Source organism: Charadrius vociferus, unplaced genomic scaffold (assembly GCF_000708025.1).
Source record: "Charadrius vociferus isolate BGI_N301 unplaced genomic scaffold, ASM70802v2 scaffold332, whole genome shotgun sequence".
Lineage (NCBI taxonomy): Eukaryota > Metazoa > Chordata > Aves > Charadriiformes > Charadriidae > Charadrius > Charadrius vociferus.
Window position 1 is genome coordinate 3,227,843 of NW_009647418.1, and position 11,543 is coordinate 3,239,385.

The 11,543-nt window shown below is 39.9% G+C and overlaps 1 protein-coding gene across 1 annotated transcript in view; it reads left to right on the forward strand.

Annotated features, from left to right (window-relative positions):
• Window positions 1-8,832, forward strand: part of RAD9B (RAD9 homolog B (S. pombe)) — a 9,434-nt gene extending 602 nt beyond the window's left edge. Inside the window, exons 2-11 of the mRNA XM_009880296.1 lie at window positions 471-541; window positions 1,447-1,596; window positions 2,200-2,314; window positions 3,280-3,379; window positions 4,323-4,429; window positions 6,373-6,479; window positions 6,955-7,019; window positions 7,562-7,684; window positions 8,105-8,369; window positions 8,701-8,832. Of these exons, the coding sequence (XP_009878598.1) occupies window positions 471-541; window positions 1,447-1,596; window positions 2,200-2,314; window positions 3,280-3,379; window positions 4,323-4,429; window positions 6,373-6,479; window positions 6,955-7,019; window positions 7,562-7,684; window positions 8,105-8,369; window positions 8,701-8,832 (1,235 nt within the window). The remainder of the gene's footprint in view (window positions 1-470; window positions 542-1,446; window positions 1,597-2,199; window positions 2,315-3,279; window positions 3,380-4,322; window positions 4,430-6,372; window positions 6,480-6,954; window positions 7,020-7,561; window positions 7,685-8,104; window positions 8,370-8,700) is intronic.
• Window positions 8,833-11,543: the final 2,711 nt, after the last annotated feature.

The following is an 11,543-nucleotide window of genomic DNA, read 5'->3' on the forward strand; positions in this document are numbered from 1 at the left end:
CTTCTGCGCACGGTGTGTCATGTAAAATGCCGCTCTGCCAGTGCCAGGGTGGGCAGAGGCAAATTTTGAGATCCACTGTTGGTTTCTTCTGTTTCTTAGGGCTACAGCTTTGCAGATGTCCAACTGCTTGTGGCTTGTGCAAACTTGTTGCCATCTACAAAATGTAATTTCTAACTTCAGCTGTGTTTTGTCCCATTACTTTGAATTAGTTTGTGGTGACATCAGGTCATCCCAGGTTCTGCAAAGGGACAGATGACATTTGAGGTATGCCTCGTTGGAGGCAGCTTTTGAAAGCATGAAGGTGTTTGTGCTAATAAAATGGAGAGAGTAGTATTTTCCACCATGTTATCAGTTTTCTTTGAAATGTGTAGGAAATTTGCAATGTTTCCTCTGAAATTATTCTGGAGAAAATGCAGTATAGCTTTCTGTTAACTTAGAATGCATATTGTATTGTTTTCTTTTCCTGCTAGTGTTTGGAAGAGCGATACATGCCATAGCACGTATTAGTGATGAATTTTGGTTTGACCCTGTAGAAAAAGGTGTAAGTGAATTTGATTTATTGTAATTTAAAAACTTTTCATGGAAGCATAGTATTTATGTTGTTGGATATCATGTTGTTTTCCTACAGGTACCCTTCTCTCTCAGCTTCCTCCATTTTCAATATGGACAAGTGCCATATTCTCTGTGATTGTAATTATGCAGATTACATCATGGAAGATACATTCCTACTCTGCCCTTAATATTCTTCGATTTTTTGTTACCCGAGCTGAAGCTTGTCCAGGACATCCAGATTAATACCAAGGGGTTTATTTCTGTTGTTGTGGGTCAAAAGGTTTATGTTTTGTACCACATCAGAAGCTGCCTCTAAATATGTTTTTGTACTGGTGTGACTCAACAGGAAGAGTGCATCCATTAATATGCCTCCGATTAATCAAACACCATTTCCAGCAGAATTAGGGTTTTCTCTAGAGGTTTCTTAGTTAAAAGTGATCGACTCCTTAACTTGCCGGGAGGCTGGAAAATCAGAAGTGGAGATAGTTTCTTTTCATACCTGAAGAATTTTTGAGGTGCTAGTAATGTCTTTGCTCATCTGTATGTATCATTGGACGGGTGTACAAGGATATTGTTTTAGAATAAACTCCAGTGCTTCAAATGCCTCAAATGCAAGCGGAGCTTTAAGTGTTTAGGTAACTCACACTTCGGGCCACTTAAATGTCCATAGTTTGGATTCCTATGCCTGTATTATACCAGTGACTTCTGACAAGTCAGAATGAAGGTGATAAGTTTGAACATCTTTATATGCACGATGCATCTGTATTTATTTTGAGATGTACACATTTAAAGGTTTTGTGGCTTAGGTATGGTACTGAAGCACAGAGATGGCTTTTTTGTTAAAGGTGCGATATGAAATAGTTTTGAGTTAAATTGTTTTACTTATATTTTCAGCTTGCCTTAAGATCAGTGAATTCTTCAAGGTCAGCATATGCATATGTCTTCTTCTCATCTATGTTTTTTCAACGTTACTGCTGGACGGCTGTGTCTCAATCATGTCAGAAGGAAAAACAGTTATCCCCCCCATGTAAATTGATAATTAAGGTACATTTTAATGGATTGTTATGTACAGCTTTGGAAGCAGCAAATTAGCCCAATTTCCAAATGAAATTGTAGGGGGAAGCTCATAGAGGCATGTAGATGGCTCTAGACTTGACTGCTTCTGAGCAGTTCTGCAAAAGAGAGCGTTGGTATTTAATTATGTTTAGAAGTTGCACCTCCTGAGCTGTGCCTTGCTCCTTACGGAGTATGGACCGGCTTAATCTTGGGGTGAAGGAACTCCACATTTCTGCCTCTGGAGTGTTTCTCCTGTAGCCTTCAAAGCCAGTATGAGGCAGGAGAGCTTTGAGCAGTTGTTTAACAAACAGGCCTGTTTGGGTGAGGGTGAGGGTGGCGAGGATCAGTATCGGTGCCTCAGTGTCTGCTTGCAAAGCAGTTTGGGGAAGCCATAAAAGCAGGAGGTTGAGATAAACTGTACGAAATTCGGGAAATAACATTGCAAAATTACTTGGTGAATAACCTCTGCACTAATTTTTTTTTTTTTTTTTTTTGAGATAAACTGTACGAAATTCGGGAAATAACATTGCAAAATTACTTGGTGAATAACCTCTGCACTAATTTTTTTTTTTTTTTTTTTTTTTTTTACAGTCAGTTCTTCCTGTATTTAGGTGTGTAAATGTGCTGGAAAGGAATGTAGAGAAATGCAGCATTTATACAAATAATAACGATCATCACATAACTTTTCAGCTCCTCTGCAAACATGGTAGGTTACGCATAAAGTGACTTTACAGAAACAGAAACAGTTTAAAACAGCAGAGCAACATAATATTTAGTGTAATTATTAACTGAATGTTATTGATGGAACATTACACCAAACACTTGAAGCTTCTTCACATCATAATTTATATTTCTCATGTGCATCACATTGTTAAAATGAAGTTATAACCGGCTTTATCAGATGTTCTTCAGTTCAGTCGTTATGCATGCTACATATTGTCAACCTACTGCTTACAACATTTAGAATTAGGTTGGAGTAAATTCTGAAAAAAACACATGTTGTGGAAAGGGAGAGGAATCCTGTTTTGGCAGGTGATTGAACTAGAGGATTTACAGGGTCTTTCCACGTCTAATACTTACAGCACTTCAACTTGTTAATATGTTTGACATCCTCAGTCCAGCAGAACACCATGTACATTCATCAGCATTAGTCTTTGCAAAATTCATAAAGAACCATCATCTATCGACATACCTTGCTGAGCTGTGCTGTGTAATAGGCAGTGGTTTATATTATTAAAAACCTAGCTTGTATTACTGATAATGAGATAATGTATTGGATTAGGTCTCAAGACAATTAAGCTCTCTTAGCTCATGCTTATCCAGAAATACATAGAGACCTGTAGGGTTTGCCTTTTGTATTCCACCACCATTTATATTATATACCAGTTAAATACTGAAAAAATTGCATTTGTTGCACTTGTTGCTGTTCACTTATTTCTTGTGGATTCTTTAAAAAACTCAGATGCTGGAGGGGCATAACTAATAGGATGAAGGAAGTCTTAGATGGCGTGTTAATTCAGTTTTCTACTTGTGGGCGAGCTATTTCCACATAGCTAGAGTGAATCGCTTGGTTACTTTCTCTATTGAGATTTCCTAAAAGAACAATGAATACTGAAAAATACATTTAAAATTACAGACCAACATTGATTTTTGTTGCTATCCTTTACTTAGGTGTGGTAAAAACATACAATCTGACCTTTCAAGAATGTGATCCGTTGCAGGCTGTTTTTGCAAAGCACATGTGTCCAAACATACTTAAAGTTCACTCCAGGTAATGTATATAAAAATATTTTTTCTGAAAAAATAAACAAAAAAAACCCCCCACTAACAAAACCAAGGAGGCAATACTGCTCTCGTAGTCATTAACATAATCAAAATGTGATGGTACAGTCAAAAATGGCAGATTCCTAAATCCTGTACCCTAGTGCTTGATTTTTCATATTACAATTTAAGAAATTTGGATCATTCTGCCATTAATCCTACTCAGTCTAACCTTGAGAAGTGTGTAACGTGTAACTTGAATTCACACCTTGAGCAACTTCTACCTATGACAAATAAAGTAGTGCTTTAATTTTATAGGCAAAGAATCCAGTGGTAAAAGTACAATTTTTTTTAATGCGGTAAGGCAAAGTTCTGCTTTGAAAAGCAGCCCCTGGAGGAATCCAAGACTTGGCTTGTCGCTGCAAGCAAAGGCAGAGAACAGTTAGACTGTGCTTTTCCTGACAGCATTTCTATTAAAAGTGTTTCTTGTGCACAGGAGCTTTTGTCACAGTAATCCCCATTAAACCATTAAAGGTGTATAAAGGTATATCCATATAGATATTATGTATTGTGTTTATAAAAAGACTTCTAAAACTGTAAGCTTTTGAATAAATAGTATAGTATACTGAGGTTTGCTCAAAATTGTCATAGATACATACAGAAAGGTAGCAGCAATATATGTATACATAAGACTGATTTGGCAGCATACACAGGCATTAAATATAAACAAATTTGCTTTCAGAATTACTGGTTGTATTTTTAGGTTTCTTATATACCTATTTCTATATAAATCAATTAAAAAGCTACAGCACGCTTCAGGGGGTGCAGATTTCAAAGGCAGTTTTTCCAACAGTATTGCCAAGTAACAATTTTAATTTCTAATGTGAGTAACGAATGCTAGCTAGTAATTTGTGGCAGGTAAAATTGTTCTAATGTTGAATGAAATTTTATAGGCTGCTGGCTGATATAATGATTCACTTTCCAACCAGTCAAGAAGAAGTAACCTTATCAGTTACTCCGATGAAAGTTTGTTTCAAGAGTTACACTGAGGAAGACACTGGTAAGGAAATTCAAAATATGAAACAATATTGAGACTTTAAAATAGTTGAACTAAAGGAATAATAACTATTGCAACATAAATGGAGAATGCATTTTATGGCCAAATGGATTTTTAAGAAAGGGAACATATAGAGAGATTTTAAGTCACGCTGCCACCCTCTGGTTTTAATATATTTTAAGAAAGTATGTTTTTAATAACATTTTCCTGGTATCAGTGGCAGATGTCAGACTGAGCAGCCAATTGAAATAAATTATGCCACTTGCTGTAGGCTTGAACAGAGGTAATTACTGTGCTGCAAGAGCAGAAGCATGGCAGCAGAGGAAGAGAAAGGAGATAATTTTATGTTTTAAAAAAGAACTATTTAAATCTGAATACCATAATTACAGATATCATTACGGAGTACATTTTAGTATAAGGGCAATACAGTGTGTTAGCTGGCCTAACGCTGGTACGCTGCGCACTGCCATTTTCAGATCTCCATCTGAGATGGAGAAAAATCTAGGTTCTTGGTGTGTGACTCAAACTAATTTTAAAGATATAATTGTGGTTTTGAAGTATAGGTTCTTGTATATCATATAATAAAAGGATGCTTTTCATACTTGCTTATGACCAAAGCTGAGGATAATGACCTAGAAAAAGATGACTGCCTAGAGCGTCGGGGTGGGGACTGCGCTGAGAAGAGGCTGAAGCAGTGGAGAGCAAGGAGGATCGAGGGGGAGAAACTGGAGTGAAACAGGGAAAAAAATTACTGAAAATAAAAAGACACTGTAAGGATTAGATTTCGAATGACAAATTTTGTTATTTCAGAAATACACGCTTACAAGGGTGATTGTAAGAAAGAAAGAGAAAAAAATAGTAGGTAAAAATTTAATGATATACCAAAAAAACAAACAGTCATGGGGAAAGAGGAGGAGTTACAAGCATTGTTCTTGTTGTGTAGCGTGTGATGCAATATACTGCCTGCAGCAAACGTACATGTACTGAAACAAAATGTGTCCTTTGAACATATAATCTGGCAATGGCTTGGGTTTTTCCACATTCAGGTTTAATTTTCAAAGAAAGAAATTACACCTTCTGCCTAGACTTGTTGCCGTTTGCATGCGGTAGGCTCTGCCTTGTAGCTATAAGTATGTATTTCTACGGTTTTAAGGAACTTCACAGGAGTATGTTTGAATACGCGATGGGGCCTTGTTGAAGGCTGAGATGAAAAAAAACAACTCTTGAGCAGAGAAATGGAGGCGTGGGAATGGTTTGTAATACTTTGTGAGCAGCCTGGCTTTGGAAGAGAACTGGAGAGGTGTGTGTACTCTAAGCTGCTGGGGAATTTTCCTGAGTGCCCCTGAGACTATAACGCGCCATGGAAGTGCCCTCGTACTTTCTTCTCACACACCTAATAAGAACTGCCGGCTAATCTAATGATAACAAGCAACAGCTGAACACCTGAAACTGAAGAGCCTGTTTCCTGTTGCCATTTACGTATCAGGAAAAGATTATAATTTACAACAAAGAGCCTAAGTCCACCTTCATTGTCTTCTGATGATTGTCAGCAATTATGATTAATCTGTTAAGGTCATGCGGCATTTTGGTCTTCCCATCTATGGAACAATAAACAGCCGGTAATACTGTTTGTGCTGAATGCCTGTAGACAAAGCAGGTTTGCAAGAACAGCAGCAGGTATCGGGTTAGATCACACAGTGGAACATAAAATAGGTTCTGTCAAAAGCCCATTTATATCTACATAATATACTGTAAATAAATCAAGGATTTTATTTTACTTATGAAATAAATTTAGATGAGCTAAACATTTCTTACTGTTTGTCAATATAAAAATACAATTATTTGTTCAAACGATGCTGATCTAAAACCTCATGGTTGTAATCATAGTTTTGTTGAGTTCAAACTTCACTCCATCGAGTCCTTGACTTTCTTGTTCTTTTAAACAGATTTTTCAAAGACAATGCTTACTGAAATACAAATAAATCCAGATGAATTTGACTACTTTCAAGTTGGAGTGGATTCTGAAGTGACGTTTTGCCTTAAAGAATTGAGGGTAAAGCGAGAATTTATCTTGAAAAATAAAACATTTCCCCTTAATTTGCATGGCTTGATGAGGACGCTCCCTGCAGAACGGCCCTGGGAGGTGTTCCCCCAGACCTCCTGACCAGCAGCAGTATTTCAGCAGCTGGTTGAGGATTAGCTTTTAAAAACCAGGATCTTCAGGACACTGTGGAGCCCATCACAGTGGCCTTTGAAAGGCAAGCGAGATGTTTTTAAAACAACAAAAATGTAGTTCCAGCACTGGGCAGACACACTGAAACTGTCCTGGAGACAGCACTGTGCCCACGGAAGTTCCACATGCAGAAGCTTCTTTGGCCAAGCTCCCAGCAGGGAAGGCAAGAAATGTATTCTGGAAGTAGTGGACTTTTACCCTCTTTTTCCCAGTAAGCAACAGGTTGGGTAATCTTACATTCTAGCATTGATCTCGTTTTTAAAATGGCGCCTAACCACCCACCCCTTCTTTTCAGGGTCTACTGGCATTTTCAGAAGCTACCAGTGTTCCTGTCTCGATCCATTTTGACATACCTGGAAAGTACGTTGTGGCACATACCTGAGCAGAACCACTGCAGTTACAACTCTACAGGCGGTTTTTGTCTGCAGATTACTCAAAGAGTATATAACTGGAACAGTAAAATAGATTTTCATTTCATACCAAAAGCTGTATTTCTGGTCTGTGATATGGGGTCAAGTAGTTTGTTATTGCACATAAAGCATTTGACGTAGCTCGCCATGCTGACTAATGAGCATCTATATATACGTTATCGGGACACTTCAGGCTCTCAGGCTAAGGCGTGCAATGATTTTATTTAGTAGTCTAAAGAAACAATACATCTTCTGTTTAAATATCATTTTAACAGTTACATATTAAAACTGTAATTTGGCTATAATATTGTATAGCATTTGCTCCTTGGTGCATTTAAATCTGTATCAGGAAGCCATCTCATAGTCTTCAGCTGCAAATATATGAGATTTGCAGCATTTTTAAATCTGCGTGTGTAGTTGCATGAGCTGTATTTCCTCCCACGGTATGTGTAATTATGCATGCTGGTTTAGTCTCTGAATATTTGTGTTTAGACCAATTGCCTTCAGCGTTGAAGATATGGTGCTGGAATCCTGCTTTATTTTGGCTACCTTGTGTGACATTGAAAAGGAGACGGGGTCCCCGCAGCCTCCCTGCTTGTCACAGCGGCAGGAAAGGTACTGGTGGGGCTCAGGGGCGGGTGAGGGAGGCAGATTGCCTTAAGAGGATGAAAAATTGAAGTTTAAAGTTTTTCAGCCAAGTCGGGTTTAAGCTGGAACGGCAGCGATGTGCTCATTGCGGGGTTCTGGTAAGCATTGTATGGATCCCGCAGCCTTTGTTCACGGGGAAGGTGTGAACTAGAGAGGGAACATCTCCGCATCTTGCACAGCAGTAAAGCTTGGTGCAGCAGAGAGCACTCAGTGCTAGCATGTTTCCCTTTATCTCCACGGGGTTCTGTTGCAGTGGGAGGGGAAGGGAAGATACTTTTTGAGAATCTATTCTAAAGCCGTAAGGCTTTTCATTAATGGAAAACAAAGGCATTCTAACAAAACCACATAAAAGCCAGTTACTAACCTGACCTACTCTCTCCAATCCAGTTCAAAGATGCGTACAGGTAAATCTGAACAAACCGTGGGTAAAGATAGCAGTGCAGAAGCAGTTTCTTCCAAAAAGCCACAGTGGAATGGAAACACACCGAACACAGAGTCAGCAAAACCCACGCGTCCTTTGGCAAAACAAAAGATTACAAGTACTCCCAGGGACAGAGAGAGAGAGACAGCGGGCATAGAAGGAACAGCCCTGACTGAGGCAGAGGGCCACGCAATGCTGGAAGGAGAGGCAACAGGGTCTCATTTGCAAAAGGTAAGGAGACTCCCTGTTGTATTTAGAGTGAAATACCTTAGCTGGTATTTAGCCCAACGCTACCTGTCGTCTGGGGGTTGCCACGCATTGATACTTAGTTCTGCATGTGGCGTCTCAAAGGAACCAGCTTTCGCAGCAGCGTAGCTGACAAAAAACACCACTACCACTTCTAACGGGAACACTGGGAAGAGTCACAGATGGCAGGTGTATTTTATGAGGAAACACTGTAGACTTGTAAAGATTTTAAAGCGGCAAAAGCTTCAGAAATAATTAACCCCCAAATTCTGTATCACATGCAGTTTCTTACTCCTATAAATATTGCATTTTCCAGTTTCACTCCTTATTTTTCGGAGCAGTTTCTTGTACGGAGAAGGATGCCGTCCATCACACCTTCTGTAGTTTAGCAACAGCTAGTGACACCGAAGAGGATTTTGGCAGTGCGCAGAGCTCCCAAGTTCTCTAGTGCCACAAAGCGTTTGAATCCAAGCAAAGACTTATCAGGGGCTGCCTTGAAAGATAAAAGTAAATTTGACACGGTGATTGTGGCACTGTTTCTAGTTTTAGAAAGAAGTTTAATTGCACTTTTTCAGCAAGTTAGAACTTAATGGAAACCATCTGTGTTCTGAGCCCGTGCGGTGAACCGCATTTCACAAATACCTGTTCAGACAGTCTGTAAAGGGGAACGTGTATTCGCTGTTCATGTTCAGCACCGGCGCTGGTCACTGACAGTGAGATGCTGGCATAATGCAGCAGAAATTTAGGTCACGATTGACTCGACTGAGCTTTGCTTTGGATGTTCAGCCCTCCAGTACCTTCTCGCTGGGGAGTTCAAACTGTGTTATCACTTCAGGCAAATGAAGCAGCTGTTGTAAGTTCAGAGTGCTGGAAAAATAAACCCATCTGCTCTGGCAGAGCCAAAGACATTATTGCTATAGAACAGCTGGTATTTTTCGAAGAACTTTGTAGAACTAGCGTTTAACTGAATAAACGAAGTTGCTGTATCTTTTCCCCCTCCCTGCCTCCTCATTCAGACGCGGGTCTGAGAACGCTGTGTGAAGGTCTAACGAGAGCCCAGCAGCCCAAATACTGGTGTCTGCGCATCTCTGCGCCACCAGTGACATCACTGCAGTAAGAAACAAAGCTTGTACAGTCAACTTTACTTTAAAAAACACATTTTAGTATAAATACTATATTTATTAAATATCTTTACAATTCATTTAAATGTATTTACAGAACTATTCCTGCATAAGTTATACCTCAGACATGAAATTCACATAATCGCCTCTTAGGTAAGCATAGATGATAGTCTCATTTTAACAACAACAAAAAAGCATCCTCATTAGATACAGACTCAGATTTGCTTCATTATTTCAGCTATCTTTGTAAGAAACTACTTCATACAGCCAGTTCCTACACACACAATCTCTTTTTTCCCCTGGAGAAAGGATGTCCGTCACCGAGATGGAGATTCCATCACAAAATCCTTCACATCTTTGCCAGACCTTCACCTCTCCCTTCTCCTCGACTCAGTCAGAACTGTCTGGTCCCAAAAATCTGATTTTTTTTTTTTTTTTTTGGCCATACCTTCTTCATAAACACAAAGAAAGTACACTTAGAGGGAAACTGTATGTTGCAGGTCTCCCAAAGATAGCCATAAAAGTAGCAAGGAACCACAGAGTTTTTCCAATTCACCCCGTCTTAGCCCTGTTTTACCCAAATACTGAGTAACGCTGCTGCAGAAATCCCAACTCCTGCCAGTCCTGTGACGTTACACCGTTGCTGCTGGGCAAAACTCTTCCTTTTCCTTCAGATCACCGCTCTGAACCACCAGCTCCTGATAGCAAACGCCCCCCGCCCTCCGCAGCAGCTGGAAGGCAGCCTGTGCTCCGCTCACGCACCCTTCCCTTTCATGGAACACCCTTCTTGGACCTTCCTTTCCTCAACAGTCGCTCGCAATAATCTAACTCCTAGGAAGTGTTACTGCTTCATGCATCGTTTAAAAATTATTTTGATAGTATGGGCCCTGTCACTTCCTTTTCCAAAAATCTGTTGTGCGCAGACAGCTTAAGTTCATAGGAAGAAATTAAGTTTGATATGTTTAGAGTGCACATCTTAAAAAAAAAAAAAAAAAAAAACCAAAACAAAAACAATCAAGCATGTGATAAAAATATCAATTCTTTATAATACAGTATTGCTTTATAAACAGATGGAAAAGCTATAAGCTTTACTGGTCTTTGGTGTGTCCAGTGAGGGATAAACTCATGCTTTGTAAATCAAAATCCAAATTTGTTCTTTATTAAAAAATAATAATAATAATAATCAGGATGTGATATGAGGCAAATGGCTTCGTAGCTACTGCTCAGCCAAGAGCGGCTTTAACGCGGAGAGCGCGGCGCAGCCTCGCACCGCCGGGCACCGCAGTCCAGCCTGGCAGCCGCTGGCCCAGGCTCTCGCGCTCCAGCCCCCGGCCTGGCAGAGGCCGAGCGCAGCGCAGGCAATGCCTCAGGCGGGGAAAGCACCTCCGCCAGGCTCATCTGCGTGCGGGGCTGTAGATCATTGCGGGGGAAATAAGGAGGGCCGGGGAGGAGGGTGCAGAGAGCCAGGGGTCAGAGTGCAACGCAGCCTGGGTCTGCCGGGGCATCCTTTTAAGGTAAGTTCAAGGGGAAGAATAATTGATCAAATCTGCTCTAATCGAGAAGCGTGATAGTAAATACTGGAGAATAAAATGTCAAGACACCCAGATTTGGGAGAGAAGCCTCCCTCCCAAACGCTAGAAACAAAGCCCTATGCTGCGGCATGAATACATTCCTCCTAACGAGACAGCGAGATACAGCTTGTTCAATTTTTAAAAAAACAACAAGGACTGACAATTTGTGCAAAGTTATCCACCTCTCACTGTTCCATGGGTGGCAAAACTAATTAAGTTTTCTTCATTAATATAATCCTCCCCATACCCTCACCAAAATAGTATTTTGGTCAAGTTAGGGTAGTTAAGGCATTTTGACAAGTAATTACAAGGTGATTTAAAATAGATAGCTAACATGATGCCAATTTAGGAATAGCAGATAAATTACCGAAGAGCTTCCAAATTAATCACTTTCTCTTATTATAAATGAAATGCCTGTTACAAGCATGATGCATTGAAATATAGTAAAATGACATGTACATGGTACA